General features: G+C 45.6%; 1 protein-coding gene across 5 annotated transcripts in view; it reads right to left on the bottom strand.

Annotated features, from left to right (window-relative positions):
* Positions 1 to 25,649, bottom strand: part of APBA2 (amyloid beta precursor protein binding family A member 2) — a 188,000-nt gene that overhangs the window by 27,221 nt on the left and 135,130 nt on the right. For all 5 annotated transcript variants that reach the window (XM_038532619.1, XM_038532620.1, XM_038532616.1 and 2 more), the window contains 2 exons: positions 12,624 to 12,704; positions 11,536 to 11,572 (listed from right to left, as the gene is read on the bottom strand). In XM_038532619.1, the coding sequence (XP_038388547.1) occupies positions 11,536 to 11,572; positions 12,624 to 12,704 (118 nt within the window). The remainder of the gene's footprint in view (positions 1 to 11,535; positions 11,573 to 12,623; positions 12,705 to 25,649) is intronic.

Genomic DNA, 25,649 nt, shown 5'->3' with positions numbered 1-25,649 from the left:
CTTTGTTATAGCGGCTGGACTAAGACGGGAATCTTCTACCCACAGACCACTCCCCCTGCTGCCATGAGAGGGTCCTTCTAGATGGGAGATTTGATCTTTTTTCCTCCCCTGCTGCAAACTTCACGGGGCCTCTCATTCTCTCAGGACACAGCATCCCTGTTCAGTGGTATGTGTGTGAGGGCACAAGGAAAGTTTCGCTGGTCTCTGTCACCCACATCATCAGACCCCCCAAGCCTGGGCCCCTGGCTCTGGCCCACAGGCAGCTTGGGCACTGGGAGCCTAGTGAGTGGCCTGCAGTGAGCAGGCTGTCACCCCAAGAAGCGACCCCGCAGCTTCCCTGATGCCAGGCCGATGACACTAGATTCAGGGCAAGCCTCCTAAATGGCTCTCTGAAACCTTAGTTCTCTTCAAGCCACAGGAGTAAATGGCATGAGGGGAGGTGCCTAGAGGAAACCTGTGCATTAGGCTTTCACCGCAACCAAGTCCAGCTCTGTGGACTTGCTGTTAGAGCTCCAAAGCTGGTCCTAGTATGTGGCCACTGGCCTCAGCTGCCAGCCTCAAGACCCGTACCCGGGGGCACGCACATCAGACTCATGCACGGGGAACTACTCCTGTGTCTTTCTCACCTGCACCACAGCTCCCGCTAAAGCCAATTTTATAAAGTGCTTTAGAACAAGGCGAAATATTCTGACTTTGGAAAGGAATCTGTTAGTAATAACAGGCCCCGGCAGGTCCCAACTTAGGATGCCTCATGCCCTGCCCCACAGAACTGTGGGGGGCCTCCCATCATGAAACTGCTGCCCTGGAGACGCCCTCCCTTTCTCCCCACTGACCCTGGCAGCCTCCCCAGCAGCACTCAGAGGATGCACCCCTTCCTCCTGGGTGCTCCAGTGATTTACTCCAGGGATCTTGGATGATGCTTCTGGAAGCCTCTACCAAAGCCTCAGGGAACCACGGCCCAGGCCTCCTCTCTCGGCATACCAGCCCTGTCTGCAGAAGCCACTGATTCCCTCTCAATGGATACCCTGGTGACCTCCACAGTCTGCTGGCAAAGCCTCTCCCCAAGCCTGAAGCCCCTCCCCCAGCCCCAACTCCGATATCTGTGTCTGGAGGAAAGAAGCATCTCCTGCTACAGAAGTGAGTGAAGGGGTCCTTTCGAGAGCCGTGGGTTGGGTCAGAGAGACATGAGAAAGCAGGGCCCCTTTCCTTTGGTAGCCACATTGAGCCTGTGTCTGAGGAGTGGACAGCTGCCCCTCCCCATGGTCTCCCCACCGCATCCATTTCTCTGGGAAAGCTCTTCCCACCCAGCTGACATTGCTGGGCCTGGGGGAGGTTGCCTGTGATAGCAGAGATGAAGTGCTCCATGGCCTAGGGTTAGGAGTCAGCAAAGGTCAAGGAGGGTTGGGTACAGGAATCCGAGAAGGGGGTCTGAGGGCCTGAGTGGGGAGCGAACTTTGGGCCTGAGGGCTGGGGGTGGGAGGGATGTGGGGGGGTGGGAGGCAGGGGTTGGGGCAAGGTACACTGGAGGGCCCATGGGGCACCCTAGCTTCCTGGCAGCTTTATAGGCTCACCCTTTCTGTGTTTAAGAGATACCCAAGAAAAGCACAAGAACCCCCAACACATGTTCAAATCAAGCATTTCTCATCCCATTATTAGGGCAAGTAGCCACATGGGCTCGTGCCTTCTCTCCTAGCACAGCCCACCCACATTCCTCTCGGGGTACCCCCTCTGGCTTTGGTGGGAGAACCCTCCTGCCGCAGGTATCTGGGCAGTGGGACCTCAGGGCCAAGGTCCTCTGAGGGCTCCTCCCAGGCTCTCCCACCTCACCAAAGTCCATCAAGGGTCAACACGTCCCTGCTGCCCCAACACACACACATGAACCCATACACGAGCACACACACTCATGCATGCACACGTGATGTCTGCAAAACTTCTCACACAGGGGCCGTGGCTGTGGCTGTGACCCCCCAGGGCCACACCTCCTAACTGCACTGATGCACCTACTGGGGATTCCAGATGAAGTGCCCACCACGGCACCAGGGCCTGAACATACAATGAGGTGCCTTCTGCAGGCCGGCACTTTAAATTGCCAAGGTAATAAAGCACCTATATTACTACAGGCCCAAATACAAGAGAATGATGAGTCCTGCAGACAATGTTGAGATCTGAGGGGAAGGTGATCCCGGCAGTAGGTAGCCCGGCACCCTACATTCCCAGAGTGTGGCCCTGCCCTATGACCAGCTTCTTCACCCTCATGCGGGGAGCAACAGGGGAGCCCACCGCTGCAGGCAGGCCTCTCACAGAACCAAAGACAAGAAGTGCCACCCAGGAGAAAGGCCCCACTTCTGAGCCTGCAACTCCCCAGGGCTCTGACCCCAGGCCCACTCGCTCCAGAGCCCATGCATGATGCAGTAAGGCAGGGTCAGGGCTTCGCAGGGGACCAGGCACAGAGCAGAGCTCACCAAGTCATGCTGCCATGAGGAGTATTTCAATATTGCAACAAGAACTCGGGGGATCTGTGCGGGGCGGAGTGGGGAACCAACTGTCCCTCCCAATTCTATAGAGGGAAGGCACCTGCCCCTCCCCCTCCACCTGTCACTGCGGAGGGCCAGGCCACATCCTGAAGGCCGGAACAGCCATGGCAAGGATGGGGACTAAGGCAAGGGGGTGCCCTCTCTCAGAGAGTTGGGTCAACAAAGCAAACAAAAAAAACAAGGGCTTCTCAGACAATGCGAAATAGGAGGCAGGAAGCAAAACCCAGTGTGAGGTGACAGGGACACAGTCCGGATCTGATGAGGAAGGGGAAGCCAAGGTGAACAGAGACCCGAATGACACAAAGGAAGATAGAGATACTTGAAAAGGAATGTGTTTTCTGGGGAGTTCTGTGAAAATAACAGCCTCACAGGGTCCCAGATGTATGAAGGGAGGCAGGAACAGCCTTCCGGGGTCAGACAGAGTCTGCCCAGGGATCCAGACACATGCCGAAGTCTGAGTCCTTCCACCTGCCCTGCTCAAAAAGGCTTTGTGCCCTTGGGACAGTCATCTCTCTCTGTCTGTCTGTCTCTCTCTCTCTTCCTCTCTCTCTCTCAGTCTCTCAGTCTCTCTCTTTCTGGCCTCAATTTACTCACCAGCAAAATGGGATGAGGGGGAACTCCTCTTAGGGGTTTTGCAAAGGTAAGAGTAAAAGGATGAGGTTCATAAATGCTAAAAGCATATAAAGTACAAGGCATAAGTTAATGAATTCTTAGCTTTTATTTGCACCTAACTCAAAGGACACATCATAGCACTTCACGGAGGCAGGGCCTCAGGCACCAGATGAGGGAGGCAGTGGCAGTGACAAGTGGCAGAGTCCAAGGCTGGCAGATGTGCTTACATGGCCTTGTGGGCATGCTGCATGACAGCACACTGAGGCTCAGAGGACAAAGGGATGCCACGGTCACACTGATATTAAGGGACAAAGTAGGACCAGACCAATTCTAGGTGGCCTCCGCCATCATCAACATGGGGAACCCCCTGGCTGCAGGTACAAAGTGGTGCAAGCCTCTTCCAAACCCTGTACCCAAAGGAGTAGTGGGAGGTGGCAGGTCATTTAAAACATCCAAAGCCGAAGTCATGTGAGGATGGAAGGAGTGACAGAAGAAGATCCCAAGCAGCTCCTCTGTTCCTGGAATCATGTTCAGAGCCTGAGAAGCCTGCAGAGTCCCCAACCTCATCTGAGTCATTCTGCCTCAATGGACCTGGAGTGGGGTCTGGGAATGTGTACTACACACATCCCTCAGGTCACACTGAAGGGATGCTCACCTTTGGATGCTCACCTTGAGCACCTTGGACAGCTCGCCAGACCTTTCTAAAGTTCATATCCTGATCTCTAGCACACAAGCACTCCCCTCTTCCCTGCCATCTTAGAAGCAAAGTCCTTTGAGAGGTCAGAGGTCTTGCCAAGGGCAAGGCACCTGACTGCTCCTTCCATCTTCCTCTCTTGGTCCTTGCTCTGTAGGACCCCCTCCAGCTAGCCAGGGCTGGAATCACCAAAGGAGAGGAGGGGGGCAGGGGACGGCTGCAGAATGGGGAAGGGAGTGGAAGGAGGAATCTCTCCCTGTCCATCCATCAGCCGCCTTGGTGTGTGCACTGCAGATGCAATGGCACTTGTCACCGAGGCAAAGGCCCGTGTCACCCCCTGCCCCAGAGGAAAAGGGGACTGCCAATCACACCCTCCTCCCTGCCCCTCAGGGCATCTTACTAAAGTATGTCCATTTTTATTGTCTTATGCGATCTTCTCCTCCGGCCTCATCCTCTCCAGGGAGTGTAGTGCCAAGTGCCTGTCAATTACTGAGGGTCACCCCACAGCAGGACCCAAGCCACTGTCTTGCCTGCAGTGACCGTGAATGACCAGTAGATGGTGGCACTGCATTCTGCGGGGAAGTCTGGGTGGTGCCAGCAGCCCACACCCACAGCAGCACCCAGGGCCAGGGCAGGGGCCAGGGTCCTCACGCCCTGTGTGTAGGCTGGGAGTCGAACAGCATTCCGTGGAACCCATCCCTGAGAGTAGGAGTCAGGCCTTGCCTTTTGAACAGACTCCCACCTCTGAGGCCACTGTCCTTTGACTTTCCCCTTGCCAGTTCCCAGGATGACCTTGCACAGCTTGCCAGACCTTTCTAAAGTTCATATCCTGTTTCAGCTTCCATCCCTGAGTTGATATATTAAAAGCTGGCTCCATCTCCCTCTCCTTGAGTGAGCCCCACCAAGTCTGGGGGAACAGACCCCCTGTGTGCAAAGGCCACCCCATCCTGGGCAGCGGGATCCAGCACCAGCACCCATGGACACCTGCTCCCTGGGAAGAGGCCAATGGAAGATTCAGGTCTTTGTTACAACTCCAAAAGACACCCACCTCCGCTGCCCATCTGCCAGAGGTTCTTGTCATTTCTGCCTTGGTCTTTTTTTCAAAAAGGAAACAATACAAAACGGTGCCTCCAGCATTCTGCCTGTCAGACCCACTCCCACTTGCACACTTATTATGAAGCAGAGAAGAGTAGCCCGTGTGGGGAGGCAAGTATCACAGACAAAGCTCTCAACTCCAATCATGAAATGCAGAACCAAAAATCAAACAGCTTCATTACAATACAAAAGCAGCTCACCCTACATATCAGCATAAATTGTTCTTACTTGGCTCAACCCTTGAACTAACCCTATGCCAAGACCACCAGAGGGAGACAGAACGATAAAAGAAGAAAGAGAAGTTTAATGGCAATCCTACCTCCCCAAGAGACTGATTTCTCCTTTTTGTTTTCTTGTTGTGACATATATCATACAAACATAAGTGTATGCAGAATGAATCTGCATGGTTTGGACATGAAGAACAGGGTGCACCAACCTCCTTCCTCCTGGAGGAAGCCTCCATTTGAAACGTCTATTGGAGGGACACCTGGGTGACTTGGGGATGGGGATTCTGGGAGAGTCTAGATGCAAGAACCTGAGAGTCATCCAAAGAAGCTCAGGAGGCAGGTGGGCTCAGAGGTCCTGATAAACTTCCTGTGACTACCAGGTAAAGCTGCAGACACAGAAGAATCAGCAGGGAGAGAGGGGGCTGAGTGGGGAGAGGTACCAGGACCCAGCTCTGCCGAGCTCCAGCACTCTGTTCCCTAGGGGGCAGCACTCTGTTCCCTAGGGGGCATGCTGTGCCTATGCTGGCAGGAGGAGAAAGGAGGCCTCGTGCTTCTGCAGAGGTGCACAGTGACCAGGAAGCCAGCAGTGACCTCGGAGAGGAGCTTCAGAGCACAGCAGGGCAGGAGCCAGCCAGAGGGTTGCAGAGTGTAGGGGAGATGTGCAGAATGATGCCACCATTACCAAAGAAGAAGAGGAAAGCAGAGTAGTGGCTATGGATACATGCAGGCTGGCACAGATGCACTCAGAAGCCAGCAGAGGGGAGAGTGGAAGACATCAAATTAGGTGAGGTTCAAAAGCACAGAGAGGGACCTAGTCTCAGCTGGAAGGAGGGTTCACAGCTCTGAGGGAACAGGACAGGGAGCAAGTGCTAGGAGCAGGCCAAGTGCCGAGGCCATGTGTCGGGCGAGCCACCGAAATTAGCGCAAGAGCTGGCCCAGGGGAGGTGTGGCAAGAGTGGGTGAGGAGGCAGGAGGAGATGAATCTCAGAGTTGTGAAATTAGACCTCAGATCAGACCTTCTACCCACAGACCTGGGGTGTGGTCTCACAGCTCTGGCATGGCTCCACCTGCCCTGAATACCATCCCTGCCACCTCGGCACCAGCCTGTGTCAGAGCCAGACACCCAACACTGCCGTGAGCTGAGCTATACCTCCAAGAAGCCTCCAAGAAGTTAAAGGTGATCCTATAAGAAAGGCTGATACAAAGGAGAAGACACTGTCTAGAAACCAGAGTCCTAGAACATTCACCAGGGAGAAGGCCTGCCTGGGGCTACAGGACAGGTTGGGTCATCACTGAAGGAAAGGATCTGAAAGTTCTACCATGTGGAACATTAGACACCCAACAAGCGAGATGAAGTCACTGGCTGCCAAGAGGAAGAGAAAGAGTCACGCAAGGTCAAAGTCAAGCTCCTTGCAGTGGACAGATGTGTCCAAGGCAGATCCTAAATATAAGTTTGTACCTGGGAGAATTTCATCCCAGTAAAAGCAGAATGAATATAAAAACTGGCCCAAAACAGGGAAAGGCACAGGCATAAAGCTGCTCACAGCAGCACTATTTATAAGACCCAAACCCTGGCAACCACCCAAATGTTCCCGCATAGGGGACATCCATCCTCACAATGGGCATCCAAACATCACAAAGTACCTCTAGGTACTGCCCTGCATTGCGTGGAACTCTGGCACAATCTCCAGGGTTTAGTGTGAAGTGTAAAAAGCAAGATGGACAAAAGGGTGTTAACTCATTAACATTCACCTAAGAAAGGGGAAGATTTAACTAAGATAATAAAAGTATGGAAAATGTTAAAACTGGTTATCACTAGAGGGAGGAAAGGATTTGGGAGGTGGGGTAATAGGGTGGGAAACTAGACACCTTGATATACACCTTGTTCTGTACACTTGACTTTAGAATCATGTGAGTATTTTCTATAATTATAAAACAAAACTCAATGAAAAAAGCAAATTCCTAAGGGGAAAAAATGCATCTAAATGTGTATGCAGTGGTGACATGGTAATGAAGAGAACTATTCTGAAAGATTTTAAGACAGTAATTTTACAGTACATCCCTCCTGGACTATTCTCTGAAGACCAAAGTCAATGCAAATGAATCTTGAATTGTATCTATAAACATATGTCCTTGGTGATGTTGGTCTTGTTATTCTGAGACTATTGTATGACTGATGAAATAAAACAAATGCAGAATGCTGTTGGTGTCCTTGAGACCAGGTATTTGGGGCATAGGAATAAAAACCCTATGGTCCCGACAATATGAATTCTGATCCATTTTATCTTAAAATCAGTTTGAACCATGACACAGTCTATCCTAAAAACATAGAGGATATTAGTTACCTATGTGCATGCATAGCAAATTATCCCAAAACTTAACAGCTTAAAACAACAAATATTTACTATCTTAGTTCCTGTGGGCAGAACGTTTCTGGCTCGGGGGCTCTCCTAGGGCTGCAGCCATTTAGAACAAGGGAGGTTCCATTTCCAAGTTCACTGATGAGGCTGTTAGCCAGAGTAAGAGAGGTCAATGGGACCTAGATTTCCCAACCGGGTTTCAAATGGAGGCTTCTGATATTTCATATACTAACATAAAGGTAAATTTAATGCGTGCCAAATAAAAATTCCAGTAGGAATTATTACTGTGTAACTAGAAAAACTAATTCTAAATGTTCTATGGAAAAATAAATACACAAGAGGACCTGGGGAAGTTCTGAACAGAAATAATGGTGACAGAAGGCAGAAATTAGCCTTGCAGGTAATAAAATGCACTATAAATCCCCAGTTAAATAAAGCCGCTTGGTCCTGGAACCTCAGTGAAGATCCAGAAACAAACCTAGGTATATATGCTAATTTGTTATATGATAAATGCAGCAGTTCATAAAAGTTCTAGAAGGAAAAACATAATGGTAAGAGTGCTGGGGTGCCAGGGTGGCTCAGTTGTTGAACATCAGACTCTTGATTTTGGTTCAGGTTGTGGGATCAAGTCCTGTGTAGCTCCATGCTCAGCACAGACTATGAAGTACTGGCTCTCTCTCTGCCTCTGCCCCTCCCTCCATTCCCATGCACACTTCCTCCCCCTGTCCCAAATAAATAGTCTTTTTTAAAAAGAGTGTCAAGGTCATACTAATCTCAAAAACTTAGTAATTTCAAAGGAAAAATATTAATATAGTGTATTCCATAAAATGTTCAGCAAAGTAAAAATATGGAGGGATTTCTGAGTGGCTCAAAGCAACTGGGCTGAGCAACTGACTCTTGATTTCAGCTCAGGTCATGATCTCAGAGCTGTGGGATCAAGATCCTTGTGGGGATCCGTGCTGAGCATGGAGCCTGCTTAAAATTCTTTCTCTCTCTCTCTTTCTCTCTCTCCTTCTGCCCCTTCCCCGTTCCCTGCTCATGCCCACTCTTGCACTCTCTGTCTAAAAAATAATAATAAAATAACATGCATTTTTTAAAAACATAAAAATATGGAGGCTCCTTAAAAGTTAAAAATGGAACCAGTCTACAACCCAATGATTGCAGTACCAGGTATTTATGGAAAGAATACAAAAATACTAATTCAATGGGATATACATACCCTAATGTTTATAGTAGCATTATCTACAATAGCCTAACTATGGAAGCAGCCCAAGTGTCCATCAACAGATGAAGGGATAAAGTAGAGGTGGATGTATATTTATGTATGTGTATATAGATGATATATATAATTGAATATTATTCAGCCATAAAAAATGAAATCTTGCCATTTGCAATGACATGGATGGAGCTAGAGAGTACATTGCTAAGTGAAATAAATCAGAGAAAGGCAAATACCATATGATTTCATTCATATGTGGAATTTAAGAAAAAAAAAACAGATTCAGCAAAGGGAAAAAGAGAGGTAAACCAAGAAACAGATTCTAAACTGTAGAGAACAAACTGATGGTTGCTAGAGGGGAAATGGGTGGGGGGATAGGGAAAATAGGTGATGGGGACAGGGAGGGCACATGTTATGATAAGCACCAGGTATTGTATGGAGGTGTTGAGTCACTATACTGTACACCTGAAATTAATATTACACTGTATGTTAACTGGAGTTTAAATTAAAACCTGTAAAAAATGCAAAAATGTCAAAAGATGACGGTAGCTTGGAGAAAACTTTTACAATATAAATCAAAAGGCAAATTTCCTTTATATGTAAAGAACAGTGCAAATCGATAAGAAACACCAAAACTCCGAGAGAAGAGTGGGCAAAGGAAACAGACAATGCATAGGAAAATAAACACAAATGCCTATAAACATGTGAAACAGCATTTGGCTTCACTTCTGATGGAAGATATGTGTGTAAAATCAACAACACACCACTTTCCATCCATGAGCCTAGCTAAGATCAAACAGTTGGATGGCATACAGTGTTGGTGAAGCAGCACTCTCACACACAACTGAAGGTGGCGTACCCGTCTCCCTCTTGGGCTGTTTCTATCCAAGTCGGTGTGTTGCTGGCCTGTAACCCTGCTCTATCTAGGACCAGCTTCTGTGAAGGCACACACACATGAACACGGAAACACATCCATGAGGCTCCTTACTGCTGCACTGACTAGAAGCAATCAAGTAGTCCATAGGGGACTCACTAATACCCATCATATGGCCATGAACCTGAATCCTGGGGAGCCACTTAATAATTCAGTGGTCCTATAGTAAGCTTATCTCTAAGAGGTACCAAGAAATGAAAAAGCAAAGTGCACACCCACGTGTCTAAGTGTAATACCTATCTTAAGAAGAGGATCTATAGTTTTGTATATGTCCAAGAGATTTCTGGAAGGATTCATAAGAGACTTAAGAGTAGCTTCTATTGTAGAAGAGGGCTTAGGGGTCTGGGATATACAGAGAGAAAAGTGTGAAAAGTACAGGGATGTGCAGATAGAGAAAGGATTTCCAGGGTAGAATAAATTTTTAATTATTATGGCCTCTGGCTTGTTCTAAGCACTGTTCAGAAATATCTTAACAAATCTCTACTGAATAAAGGTTTCTATTTTAACATTTGTCTAATCCCTATTCACGACTCCATTTGGACAAGATCAAACATTGTAAAAAAAAAAAAAAAAAAGGGAAAGTCATTTTGGTTTTCATAACCTCTCTTTAGAATGCTCTGGGTCTCCCTAGTCCCAAGCATTTATCTAACTTACTCCAGTTCTCCTGCCAAAAGCACCCAGACCCACGCCCACCAGTCCCTTCAGGTGTGCCTGCTCTGTGCCTCAGGAGCCTGGCCCCTCTAACAAGCTGAAGAGGAAGAGATGTGAGTGGCCTTCAGTTTAGGAGTCTCATCTGAACAGGTTCACCCCAACTGTTCATTTTAAGAGATCAGATCATAAGTGTCCACTATGTGAAAAAAAAACAGTAATCCAGTTTTAACCAGCACCACATGTCAAAAGCTGGGCAAAACCCATTTGAGCCTACTTGAGTTGGTTAAAATGGAATCAAGTTTATATGAACAGTATAACAATGATTCCAATAGTTTGAAACTGTTTTTAATCCAGTTTGAGCAACACTGAGCCAATATAATGTTGAACCCGCCGAAATGAGATTGAGCCAATCAATTCATTTTCAGCCAGTTTGAATGGGGTTAGCCTGGTTCAAACTAATCCCTTGAAAGGGAATTTGGGGGCCTTAGTTTACCAGATGTCATTTCTTTATTAAAAAAGAAAATCAGGGGTAGGAAAGGTTTTAAAATTATTTATCTCTGAAGATTGATTTACCTTACTCCCATAAATATTCATAAAAATTAATTACCAGCTTACTGAAATAATTAATAAAATTCACACATTTTATTGTAACTCTAGCAAGAGCAGGAAACACCCTTTGGCTGAAGAAAGATCCTATGGTGTTGTTGGAGGACCTCAGAAAGGAGTGGCCCAAGGTTCTCTGAAGCCATCCAGACAATCCAAAATTGACTCAACGCTGAATGCTTAAATCCAGTATTACCCCCCTCAAAAAAAGACAGGAGAATGGAGGGAAATGAAGAGTCTGATAAAGGAGTAACAGGCTGAATTTGGATGCAATTATATCCAACCTATTCAAAATTATTAGATCATAATGACCAGCTCAAAGTGAGCTGCATGACACATTTCAATCTATTAAATTCAACAAACAGTGTCACAGGGGAGGCCATTAGGGATGGCCTACAGTTCCCTAATCAATGGAACCACGCCCCTGTAAATATGGGCTTACAAAGTGCACAAACAACCAAATGCCTGAGCACCTTTGCTTGTTTTTACCTTGAAGGTGTGCTTTCTACACAAGCTTTTTTACAGGAGGAAACCAAAAGTAAAAATACCATTTGCTTTGAGATAAAAATGCAACTGTTCTCTAAGAGAAAATTCAAGGTCACTTACCAGCCACAAAACTTGGAAATGATGCCACCTTCTTTGTCTGTTAGGAAATATGAAAAAAAGAAAGAAAAGAAAAGAAACACATGACAGTTCTAAGTAGATGGTCTGAAAGATCTAGGCTATGATGAGTACCATGTATGAAAAGCTAACCCCCAATGAGCATCTGATGTTTCCAAAAAGTCAGCTTCATAAAGCAAACCAACATCATTCAGGCACCATGGTGTTTAGGCAGGACACATGGAATCCATTCCATGGGAAAACCTGAGGTACTAAAGGCCATCATCTAAAACTTAGGGACTCTCAGATTAGCATGTCACTGCTAGAAGGGAGCCTAGAGACCGTATAGCCAATGGTTCTTCAACTGGTGGGCATGAGAATTACCAGGGCCCATATTTTAAAGCAAGATAAAGGAGACTGGACACCACTCTATGGATGGCCAGACTTATTTCATCAAAGCTAGAAAATCTCATCTAAACAATGTCATCCAGAAAAGGGAAATTGCTTGCATAAGGCCTCATTTTAACAACATCCATCAAGGCAGTATTAGTTTGTATAGGATTGTTTTTTAAAACCTTGCTGTTGGTTTAGAACAATGGTTCTCAACCAGAATGATATTTGTTCCCAAGGGGACATTTGGCAATGTCTGTAGACATTTTTGGATGTCACAGCTTGGGGAGGAGGTTGTGTGCTACTAGCATCTAGTGGGTAGAGGTCAAAGATGCTTCTAAAAATCCTATAGTAGAAAGGACAGTCCTTCATGACAAAGAATGTTCTGGTCCAACACAGCTGTCAGATAATGGGATAGAATGAGTTCTTGTCAAAGAATGGAGCACAAATGAACCCTCCACCCCAGCCCCCCACACACAGGTCATTGGAAAACATAAATACACAGTGGTGTGAGCCTGAATTGGCAGGAAAGAACCTTTCCTTTCTTCTACAGGGACACCCACTTTGCTTAAATGCACTGAATCCCCTTTTCCAAGGCATTGGGTGGGATAAGTACATGGTAGAGAGGGTGAGCAGACCATGATGGCATGGGTAGCTTCAATATTAGGACTTAGACCACAACTCTTATCCTTGGAAACAATTACCTCTGGGATGTTGTTATTGTCCACAGGTCCATTGAGATCAGAGCGCTGCTGCTTCCTTGGCTGCTCCAAGCCATTGCAAACCTAGAAACCCAGAAGTTAAAGATGAAGATGGTGCTTTTATATGTTAGAGAAGTGAACCAAGATACAATCTAATACAATTCTGTGAAATGTATGTGTATGTAAGTATGTGTGTGTATATATGTGTGTGCACACATACAGTTTAAACTTTTCTACAATTAACATGTATTCTATTGTATTTATAAAATGTTTTGAATCATATTTTCTCTTTTTTTACCGTCACCACACAGGATTATTACAATATTATTGACTACACATCTATGCTGTACTTTTCATCTCTGTGACTTATTTTAAAACTGGATGTTTGTGCCCCTTAATAGCCTTCCCCTATTGTGCCCATTCCCCAACTCATTACCCTCTGGAAACCACCAGTTCGTTCTCTGTACTTATGACTCTGTTTCTGTTTTTTGTTGGTTTGTCCAGTCTTTCAGATTCCACATATAAGTGAAACTATATGGTATTTGTCTTTCTCTACCTGGTTTATTTCACTGAGCATAATACCCTCCAGGTCCATCCATGTTGTTATAAATGGCAAGATCTCATTCATTTTAATGGCTCAGCAATATTCCATTGTATTTATATACACATCTTCTTTATCCATTTATCTATTGATGGGCACTTGGGCTGCTTCCATATTTTGACTATTGTAAATAATGCTACAATAAACATGGGGGTGTATATATCGTTTTGAATTAGTTTTTTTCTTTTCTTTGGATAAATTCCACCAGCAGTGGAATTACTGAATTGTAGGGTAGTTCTATTTTTAATTTTTTGAGGAACCTCCATACTGTCTTCCACAGTGGTTGCTCCAACTTACATTTCCACTAGCAGTACAAAATAATTTCCTTTTCTCCACATCCTCACTAATACTTGCTATTTTTTCTTTTTTTTTATTTTAGCTATTCTGGCATATATGAGGTGATACCCCATTATAGTTTTGATTTGCATTTCCCTGACACTGAGTGATGTTGAACGTCTTTTCATGGGTGTGTTGGTCGTCTGTATGTCTTCTTTGAAAAAGTATTCATGTCTCTGCTCATTTTTTAATGGGTTTTTGTATTGGGATTGAGTTGCATAAATATTAACTCCTAACTGGATATATCATTTGTAAACATCTTCTGCTCTTCAGTGGTTGTCTCTTGTTTTGTTGATGGTTTCTTTGCTATGCAAAAGCTTTTTATTTTAATGAAGTCCCAAGTTTATTTTGCTTTTGTTTCCCTTGCCTCAGAAGACATATCTAGAAAAATGTTGCTATGGACAATGCCAGAGAAAGTAGTGCCTTGGTTATCTCTTTGAGGATTTTCATGGTTTCAGATCTCACATTTAGGTCTTAAATTCATTTGGAGTTTGTTTATGGTATAAGAAAATTTCCAGTTTCACTCATCGGCATGTAGCCAGCTGTCCAGGATTCCCAGCACCATTACTGGGAGACCATCTTTCTCCCGCTGTGTATTCTTGCCTCCTATGTTGAGGTTATTTGACCATATATGTGTGGGTTTATTTCTTGACTTTCTATTCTGCTTCATTGATCTGCTGTGTCTATTTCTGTGTCAGTACCATACTGTTTTGATTACTGGCACCTTGTAGTATATCTTGAAACCTGGGATTGTGATACTTTTAAGCTTCATTCTTCTTTCTCAACATTGCTTTGGCTATTTGGGGTTTTTTGTGTTTATGTACAAATTTTAGGATTATCTGTTCTAGTTCTATGAAAAATGCTATTGGTATTTTGAATGGGATTGCACTGAATCTGTAGATTGCTTTGTGTAGGATGGGCATTTTAACAATGTTAATTTCCATTCTATGAGCATGATATGCCTTTCTATTTGTTTTTGTCTTCCTCATATTTTGAATCAGGTTTTCTAATTTTATTATTTATTAAAATTGTGGTAATATACACATAACATTAAATTTGCCATCCTACCCACTTTAAGTATATGGTTCGGTGGCATTAAGGGCATTAACATTGTGCAAGTATCACCACCATCCATTTTCAGAATTCTTTTCATCTTGCATATCTGAAACTATGTATGCATTAAATACAAATTCTCACATTACCCTCTCTCCCTCCAGTCCCTGGTGGTCTCTATCAATTTAACTACTCTAGGTGGAATCTTACAGGATTTCTCTTTCAGTGACTTGTTTATTTCACTCAGCATCATGTTTTCATGGGGTTCCCTCATGTTGTAACATTTGTCATAATTTCCTGCCTTTTTAAGGCTGAATAATATTCCACCATTTATATATACCGCATTTTATTTATCCATTCATCTGTCGATGGACACTGGGTTGCTTCCTCTTTTTGGCTATTGTGAATAATGCTGCTCTGAACATGGGTACGAGAACTCTTAGAGTTCTTGTTTAAGTTCTCTGGGTATACACCTTTAAGTGAAATTGCAGGATTACACTGTGATTTTATTTTTAATTTTTTTAGGAGACCACATATTGTTTTCCATAGCAACTATACCATTTTACATTCCCAACAATAGTGTCCAAGAGTTAAAATCATACTTCTCAAAAACCCAAATTCTTAATTTAATGCAAATTCTAAACTCTAAAATCTAAATTCATTAATTACTGCAAAGTAATCAATCTACTACTAGAAAAAACAAAATGCCCCAAGCCTACGTCAAAAGTCTTCTCTTAAAGAGAGCATCCAACCAGAATTTCAATTAACAAAATTTAAAGTTTAGGTATCTCTATTTAGTGCCTTGTACCATCCAGAAGATAAGTGGCCAGATCCATCGTACCAAAATCACTGTCCAAACCACAAAGGAAGGTTTTAGTAAGCCATCACGTGAAGTTCCAGAACTTTCTGGAAATAAATTGTCAAGCATTAACAATATAATGATGATGATGATACAATGACATTAATAAGTCATACTTATAAATAAGTACATTTATATTTATATTATAAATATAAATATATACTATACTCATGCTTATTTAGAAAATAACTATGTTATACTATTCCTACGCTTGCTTTACAATTGACAAGACTGAGGTTCTCACTCACTTACTGAGTGCATGTTGGCACTAAGGGCTAGGTGCCCACAGGTCTAGGTGGCATAGCACAATGTCACTGTTGGTCTTCTTCCCTGTCTAGACTGTCACTGTTGTGTTCCTTAATATCATTCAATCTGTCTGGGAGGGCTAAAGAAAAATGAAGAAGTAAAAAAGAAAAAGAAAAAAAAATGAAGAGACATGGGCTCACCCTCCTGGCACTGATGGCACCAAGCAGCTCAAGGGTTCCTAGTTGAGGACCCACCACTATGTTTCAGCAGCAGTGGGGCAGGGACAGTAGGGAGGACAAGAATGTCTCAGTTGGGAGGTGGGAAAAGTGGGGCTGGACTTCAAGCATGGGGAAGATTTTGCACAGAGGAAGAAAGTAGGGCATCACCATATTCCGAAAGAAATCAGAACTCAAGCTACAGGAAGAAACGAGGCTTTCCAAGAATGAAGGGAATGCAGAGGTTCAGCTGGGGCCCAGAAGATATTAAATATATCTTGTTGGTCCTTGCTTCCTTTGCTGGAAGCCCAAAGAACCATCCTTACCCCAAGCCCCATGAGCTCTCAGATAATGCACATGGGCCCTGGCTTCACCCTGCTGCCCTAGTACCGTCCTAAGGTAGGGCTCTGGGGCTTGGGCAAGTCTGAGATCACTGGCATGCTCCTCTGCCCTTCCTAGCCCTTCTTCTGGGAGCTGAACCCATCCTTCCCTAGATGAGAGAGCTGTGATCCACCCAGGGTCTCCACCTCAGTAGACCCCATGCTGACCAAGCCAAGCTGACAGTACCCCTTCCTATAGGGCCAAGCCTGATACTACTCTTTCCAGGTTCCTACTGGAGCCAGGTTTGTATCCCAAAGTCAGAGTTAGGTCTTCCCTCTGCCTCACTGGTTCTGCACCTCCCTTTGTTGCCAAGGTATGCCAGGCAAACTCTCCCAAAGGGTACAGTGGGAGCTCTCATCTGAAATGCTATTCCCATCCACCTTAAGTAAAACTCAAATTTGCAACATCCTCCCAGAAAACTTTGTTGTCTTGTACCCCTAGCTATTTCAAGGTCCACTTGAAATATAGCACATCTGTGTTTTCCCTTTTGTTTGAAAGATCTCTAACCTGGTGACTTTCCCTAGGCTGCGTTCACAGATTCCATTTCCTAAAGGCGCTGCATTGCCTTACTAGAAGCTAAACGGACATTTCAAAAACCCCTAAGGAAACGAAACAAACAATTGACAAGCGAAAACAGGCCAACCACACCTAGTGTACACTGAATATGTCCCCATCAATTTCATATATTGAAACTTAATCTCCAAGGAGATGGGGCCTTTGGGATATAACTGGGATTAGATGAGCCTGTAAGGATGCAGCCCTCATGAATAGGATTACTGTCCTTACAAAAGAGACCCCAGAGAGCTCCCTCACCCCTTCCGCCATGTGAGGACACAGCGAGAAGACTCTGGCTATGAACCAGGAAGTGGCCCCCACCAGACACCAGATCTGCTGGCGACTTGATCTGGACTGCTTGCCTCCACAACTGTGAGAAATAAATGTCTGTTGTTTATAAGCCACCCAGTCTATGGTATTTTTGTAATAGCAGCCCAAACGGACTAAGATAACACTGCTTCTACAAACATTACAGCTTGGGATGGGATCTAAATTTTCTGCCATGGATATAGGGCAACAGACTGTCGTCAGGGTGCCAGATCCATTATGGAAAAAGGCAATGTCAGGACTGCTGCTTGTCTTACACTGGGTGGCTTTGGCAAATGGAAGAGGTGACCCTCTGCGGGCACAGCCCCCATGGGATTAGGGCTTGGTCGGGGGAGCATAGGCTGGATGCTGCACCCCCCTCCCCATCTGTCCTTAGAACACCAGGCACAGGGCTATAGCATGTGGTGACCATGGGCAATACAGGGTCTCAGATTCACTTATGATGGCAATTCCCTGCCCCCCCCCAAAGCCCAAACCTTTCCTCTGTGTCAGCATTTTCTCCACTCATCACCATGACAACCACATCTCCTAATAAACTGCCAGGGTTGTTTTCAGAGAGGTGGCCTGGGAGAGCCCATCTGGCGCTCTAATTTTCATCTTGAGGGCAAGGCGGGGGTTGCGCTTGGCAGCATGGGGTGCAGCATCTGAAATTAACATCGTAGAGGCCCACGTGGATTTGGGGGGCTCCCGGCATCTGAGATGAATCCTTTTGTGCACTCCCCAAAGTACAGCAGCTAGCCAGCCTTCAAAAAAGAGATGCCAGCCAGAGACACCTCAGTTCTTCATGGCCAACAGGGAAGCAGGGCCATGTCCCTCACCAGGTGAGAGCAGTGGGGTGTTCTTGTTGCCATGGGCTAGAAGCCTTGCCAACCATTCACTGAGAGAAGGATGGTAAGTGAAACATGTGAAGTAAAATCTGGCGATATGGTATGTGGTGGGACCCCCTCCCTAGAGCTCTGAGAGCACAGAACATGAATGTGTGGCACAGACAAGTTATGACATGCCAGGACCAGAGACAGCTGCTCAGGGCAGGGATGATTTGCCTGCAATAAAAATATATTAATTCGAATAAATTGTTCTAATAAGTATCTTGGCTCCAGTTGGTGCAACTAAAACTAGGACTTTTTTCAAGTGCCAATTCTGATTTTGTCTGCTTGATTAAACAGAAAATACAGCAATGTCACCCACATGGCTTGACATGAAACAACAGCAAACAAGTATACCCACACTCATGCCATCTATAATAAAAACCAAACATTCCCAAGCAGTCTCCTGAATGACAAGCATATTAGTGACACATGGAGGGACAGAGTGTCAGCTCAAAGCCAGGCAAGCCACAACCTTCCCACAAAACTGTGCTGTCTCCCCTCCCACATGACTCCTTGTTAGAGAAAACAAGCTTATGAATGACTCAGGAGGTGGCAGCCTTCTCTGGAAATCACTTCATGCTCCCTGTTTCCAAAGGCACTGGCCACCCAGCAAAGATGCCTTCCTCTGTCCCATTCAGCAGGGGTCAGCCAGGACCTGCTGCATGTCGGGTGCTCAGAGGTGGCTGATCTGAGAGCATCAGCCACCACGGTCCACATGAAGGTCTGACTTTGCACCTGAACAGATTTCACGAGCCCTTCTCCTGACAGGCAGGTGGCTCAGAAAAATGACAATATTGTTCTTTTCCTTCCATTCCTCTTATGATTCTGATCACTCCCATGACATTTGTCTAGAGAAGAATGAGTGCCTGGATGGAGTACTTATTCTTATAACAGTCAGCCCCATGGGGGTGATCATATCTTTTTGAAGCCAATCTGCAGCTTAAAAGAATTATGCCAAAGTCCATTAGGAAAACCAGCCAGTGGGTCTATCTTTTAACATCTCCAAGTGGACCTGGGAACAGGAGGAGGAATGAGAGTCTCTCCCCACTTGCCCTCCACCCACCCCTATCTAGATATTTTATGGAATATACCTATACTAAAAAAAATTATGCATCATCTGTCCAATGTTCAAGCTTAACTGAGTGTCTGATTATTTACTAGATCTGCCAGCCCTACCTGGGGCCTGGCAGGCTGCCACCTCCACCAACCCCCACCTGGCACACTCAGGGCCTGGTCTTGTTCTCTATACCTGGTCTGCTAAAACTTCTACTGACCACCAGGACCACCTCGCATGTCCTTGACTCTGTCCTTCACTGGTGCCTGGGGTGCTTAGCCCAGCATTTCAAAGTAGAAGCAAATTACTCCTTCATGAAGCACTGTCCGAAGGCTATGTCCATAGAGCCAGTCCCAAGCAAGCACCAGCTAGGTATCCTGCATGGTGCCGAGTGCCTCACATTGAGGATCAGAAGACAAATGCAATGAAGATCTTGACCTGGGGTAGCTCCCCATCCAGCATGGCACAGCTCAGTAGTCCTGCTAGCTACAGACCCTCTGTGGGGCAAGCCAGACATTGAACAAATGCACAAATAAACAACAAAAGTTCCTGTGTGATCTGGCCTGAAAGGCTGAAGGGGGAGCCCAAAGGCTGAACCATCAAAGCCTTAGGGGCTATTAAATCTTTTTCATTTGAGTGCAACCAGGACCCTGGTGCATTGTTGGTGGAAACGTAAAATGTTGAGCTGTTGTAGAAAACAGTATGAATCCTCAGAAAGGTGCACACTGAATGCCTATATGATCCAGGAATTTCACTCCCAAAAGAGCAGAAAACAGCGATCTACACAAAATCTCGTACCCAAATATTCATGGCAGCATTACTCACAACAGTCAGAAGGCAGAAACAACGTGAATGTCTGTCCACAAATGAATGGATAAACAAATATGGTATATCCCTTCAATGGAATATCACTGAATCATAGAAAGGAACGAGTTCCTGACATATGCTATATAACATGAGGGAACCCTGAAAACAACATGCTCAGTGAAAGAAGCCAGACACACAAGGTCACATACTGTATGATTCCACTTAGATGGAAATGTCTAGAAACAGGCAAATCTATATATGGAGAAAGTAGATTTATCATTGGCAGAGGCTGTGGTGAGGGGGAAATGCATAGTGACTGACATAAGTATGGGCTCTCCTTTTAGGGTGATGAGAATGTCCTGGCCAAATAGTGGTGATTGCACAACACTGCACTAAATGCCACCAAACCATACCCTTTAAAATGATCAAAATAGTAAATTTTATGTGTGTATCAGTACAATTTAAAAATAATGTGGATGGGGCTCCTGGGTGGCTCAGTGGGTTAAGTGTCTGACTCTTGACTCTGGCTTGGGTCAATGATCTCAGAGTACTGGGATCAAGCTCTGTGTTGGGCTTTGCACTCAGCAGGGAGTCTCCTTAGGGATTTCTCTCCCTCTTTCTTTGCCCTTCCCCTGGCTCACTCTCTCTCTCTCTAAATCTTTAAAAATTATTTTTAAATATTGTGGAAAGGAAAACTAACCAGAGCCCTTTAAGGATCAAAGATGTACCACCCTTGACTGTGTTATTCACTTTAGTTTAGCTGAAGGTCACCCACCAGCTTGTGCAGGACTGACTCTCTCCTTGGATACGAAGGCCAAAAGAAGGAGGTGAGCTGTCCAGATGTCACAGAGACTCATCTCTCCTGGTCACCTGCCTCACATACCGGGTCACATTTGGACTCATTTGTGGAAAGGAAGGCGCAAAGTGTGCTATGGAACTTGGGAGCCTTCCATTTGGTTTCATTCAATTCTCAAAGGAGAAAACCTACACCACCCCTTTCTAAAACTGTGGCTGGGGGGCCATGGGGGCTGCTTCTCCCATAGGTTCTACAAGCTGGCTGGAAACACTGGTGTATCTTCCCATCCTGCTAATTTAAAGGTGGGAAGCCCTGTGTGAGCAGTTTAATGACAGCAGCCCTCCAGGACAGAAGAATAGTTCTCTTGGCCCTTCTGGCAGGTGCTTGCATTCTCCCAGGAAACTGAAGCTTCTTCCCATACCCAGTCAAGAGCCCCATGCTCCCATTCTGCAAAAGCTAGCTTGACATCTGAGGAAGGAAACAAAGGTGCATAAGTCAAAAGGAAATCAAATGAGCAATACTAAGTCAATGTTGGAATTCTATATTGGACTTCTACTCATCTAAACACACCACTGTTCCCTACATGGAACTGCCATGACCACGTTCCTCTCACACCAGGACTTCTATGTTTCAGTCATTATTATTAGTCCTAAGTAATAAACGACTAGGCCTGCAAACACTAAAACAGACTAAAACAAAGTCTTATGATTCATAATTTGAAAAATAAGTTTAACCAGCTAATTTGGAAAGAGTATTCCAATGACCCACCCAGTTAACTTCTACTAAATCTACCTGCTCAACTTCTGTGATTATACAACATAGAATATTCGGTTTTCCTAACACTGAGGATAAGGAGGGAGAAGAGAACTAGCTGTTATTCTTTTTAAGATTTTTGTTTATTATTTGAGAGAGAGAGAGAGAAGGAGAGATTGTGCAAAAGTAGGGAGAAGGGCAGAGGGACAAGCAGACTCCTCACTGAGCAAGGAGCCTGACACGGGGCTTGATCTCAAGACCCCAAGATTGTGACCTGAGCTGAAATCAAGAGTCAGATGTTCATCCACTGAGCCACCCAGATGCCCCAGAACTAGCTGTTATTTTAATGATTTATTTGAATGATATCAACAAAGTAGGACCTCAATTATCTTACTTAAAAATGATCAGACCCACTGCCTTGTGGCCACACATATCATTGTCCACAGGCCCAAATGAATGAGGTCAGTTCATCTTGACTGCAACTACGCCAAACTGGTTTTAATTGGCCCAAAATGTGTGTGTGTGTGTGTGTGTGTGTGCGCGCACGTATGTTTGTCTGATACTGGTTACATGGTTTCAGATTGGCTCAACTTAGTTTTAGATGATTCAAATTGGCTCAAGCTAATAAATGAGCCAAGAGCCTTTCTTCCCTTTTTTTTCTTTTTTCTTTTCTTTTCTTTCTTTCTTTCTTTCTTTCTTTCTTTCTTTCTTTCTTTCTTTCTTTCTTTCTTCTTTCTTTCTTTTTCTTTCCTTCTTTTCTTTTTTTTCTTTCCTTCTTTATTTTTTTATTGTGGTAAATATACATAAAATAAAATTTATCATTTCAGTCATTTTTAAGTGGACAGTTAAAGTGGCATGAAATGCACTGACACTGTTGTGCAACCATTATCACCACCCATCCACAGAACTTTTCATCTTCTCTAACAGAAACTCTGCACCCATTAAACATGAACTTCCCATTGCCCCTCTCCAGCCTCTGGGAGCCATCATCCACTCTGTGTCTCTATGAATTTGATTACTCTGGGAACCTCACATACGTGGAATCATACAGGATTTGTCTTTTTTGTGACTGGCTCATTTCACTAAGTGTAGTATCCTCAAGGTCCGTCCATGTCGCAGCAGGTGCAGGATTCCCTTCCCTTTTCTGGCTGAATAATATTCCACTGCATATAAAGGTCTTTTTTTTTTTAACTTTATAAAAAGATTCCATTTATTTATTTGAGAGATAGAGACAGTGGGGGGGTTGGAGGGAGGGGGCAGAGGCAGAGGGGGATGGAGACTTCCCCACTGAGCAGGAAGCCTGATGTGGGGCTCAATTCTAAGACCCTGGGATCATGACCTGAGCTGAAGGCAGATGCTTAACCAACTGAGCCAACCAGGTGCCCTAAGTCTTTTCTTTTGTACTTTATCACAACTATGGTTCTTTGGGTTGTTAATTCATTATGTTTCATTCTTCTTGGCATTTAAAAGAGAGTTGGAGGGTAGCCTGGGTGGCTCAGCGGTTTGGCGCCACCTTCTGCTCAGGGCCTGATCCTGGGGACCCGGGATCGAGTTCTACGTTGGGCTCCCTACATGGAGCCTGCTTGTCCCTCTGCCTGTGTCTCTGCCTCTCTCTCTCTCTCTCTCATGAATAAATAAATATTTTTTCTTTAAAAAAAAACAAGAATAATGAATCCAGTCAATTGAAACCCACTAAATACATATAAAAAAAGAGTTGGGGATTAAATATTAATGAGATATTAGGCAAGAAAAACCTTGGGCAGCAATTTCATGCCACAACATCTCCCATAATTGCAAATTTGATGCAGCAAAAAGAGCCCTGATCTGCCATTGGTTTTGTTTTCTGGAGCAGGTTTTGAGGACTGATGAGTGGCTAGATCACTCCTCTTCTCTTAAAGATTAACATTCTTATTTCTCAAAGTAACTAATATGCTACCTTTATATACTTGGGTTCCAAGAAGGGATGGAAGGAAGGAGGAAAGGGAGGGAGAACGGGAGGGAGGGAGGGGGAGGGGACAGATTATGAGAAGGAGGAGCTTCTATTTTCAATAGACCAGGAAAAAGAGGAAGCAGGGGCACCTGGGTGGTTCAGTCAGTTGAGCATCCAACTCTTGATTTTGGCTCAGGTCGTGATCTCAGGTTTGTGAGTTAAGCCCCACATCAGGCTCCATGCTCTGTGGAGAGTATGCTTAGGATTCTCTCTCTTCCTCTGCCCCTCTGTACCCACCAGCTTTCTTTCTCTAAGGTAAATAAATTGAGAGAGAAGAGAAGAGGAGAGGAGAGGAGAGGAGAGGAGAGGAGAGGAGAGGAGAGGAGAGGAGAGGAGAGGAGAGGAGAGGAGAGGAGAGGAGAGGAGAGGAGAGGAGAGAAAAAAGAAAGTAGCAGCAGGAGTGGTCCCAAGATCCCAGAAGCACCCAGGCACCTGGCCTGAGTGTGGCATAGTCCAGGTCTAAGCTTGTCTGCTGAAGACAGTGGGGCAGTTGAGTCTGTGTCAGTGTGCATAATGGTCAAAGTCAGCAGACCCAGGGGTGCTGGGAAGGAAAGTTAGGAACAGCTGTCTCCTCTCTGGCACCAAGGGCTGATCTGAAGGGAAGCAAGAGCCTCAAAGGCTGGGTGGGGAGTGTTAGGGTAGGGGTCAGGCTACATCAGAAATCAGAGTGGGCAAACAGGTCTCAGAGGCAGAATGAGAGGCCACTTGCAAGTGTCCAGGCCAGTGAAGAGGAGGGCTGACCAGAGAGGATGAATGAGCAACCTCCCCAAACAGCAACACCCCTCCAACCTTTATAACATGCCCAAGCTTCTCTCCTGAGCAACAACCCTCATCCAGAGTCAAGTTCAGGTTCACTGACCTGTATGGCCTGTGTGCTCTCACAGCAGGGTAAGGTGGCCAACTCTGGGGACAGATCCTGCAGTGCATCAGCACCCAAGACACTACATGGCCATCTCAGTCAATGTATCTTAAAAGGAGACGGGAACCAGACAGATGCAGGCCTGGACCACATGCTCCCTGTTGAAACCAGAGGAGCCAAACAATGAGATTCTGTAAGCACAGTTCCAAATATCCTTCAGCTCTAACAGTTTGGGCCTTGGCTTGGAGAGATGCCGGCTTCTCTGCTATGAAGGCTGATGGTGGAATGAGCAAACAGATCTGGACCTGACAGGGTCTGGGGAGTCCATCCACATCCCTGGAGGCGCCATGCTGCCCCACACCTTTCTCGAAGTTTCTAAGATGTGCTCAGGCTTCCTGAATTGTCTGTGGTGTTAGCCATATAGGGTTGGGAGGTATTCTCTATTTGCCTCCTGTTATCACAGTCCCATGACGCTTTAAGTAATGGATTAGCCTTGGCTGCAATCAAAATGCTTTGGGTTGACAACTCCATGACTGCCACCCCCACACTGTCACACCTTGGGAGAGGGCACCATGTGTGACATCACACATCTCTGAGTCTTGTGTTCAGCAAAGTGGCCTTTCTTCCTGAACAGAAGATGTTTCTAAAAATTATTCCATGGAGCCTTGCACTTCCTAGGGACTGTCATGTGACTCAGCAGTTTTGTCAGCAGGCTGTGTAGTTGCAAGCCCCTGGAATATGTGAGGGACTGTGGGAGGTGCTGCAGGGGCTGAGGCGGGGAGCTGCCTGTGGGCCAACTCCCTGCCTCAGTCCCCTTCCCACCCACTCCTCCCACTCCCCAGACCTGCTCCAGACATACACACTGCAGGCTACTCAGGTCGATTCAAGATCCACACGTGCTGGGCATCCTCTCCCTGCTGGCACCTCCTCAGGCCCCTCCCTTCTTGTCCTTATAGACACGGCTCATTTACTGGCTTCGGTTCCCAAATGTGAACCTCTGCCCTCATAATCCATCAGAGTTGCAGGGGGCTCCCCAGCATGATCTCTCCTAAGAGGTTCCTCCCTCTTCCAGCCCCCATCACAATGCCAGCCCCCACGCACCTCCACCTTCAGCATCACCTGGTTAGTTTGCTTCCCAAGTCTCCCCCCCCCCCCCCCGCCCTCCGTGAAGTCCCACAGCTTCTTGGCTTCTCACCTCTGCTGCAGTCAGTCCCTCTCCTAACCACCTGGCCCCATCTGGGCTGGGGAGTCTCTATCTCCCTCTAGAACAAGGCTTGCAATGTGGGCTTATGTCACTTTTAATCTTTGCATCCCCAGTACCTAGCACA

Source organism: Canis lupus, chromosome 3 (assembly GCF_011100685.1).
Source record: "Canis lupus familiaris isolate Mischka breed German Shepherd chromosome 3, alternate assembly UU_Cfam_GSD_1.0, whole genome shotgun sequence".
NCBI lineage: Eukaryota > Metazoa > Chordata > Mammalia > Carnivora > Canidae > Canis > Canis lupus.
Note: the sequence above shows the minus strand (reverse complement) of the source record. Positions and strands in the feature narration are given on the sequence as shown.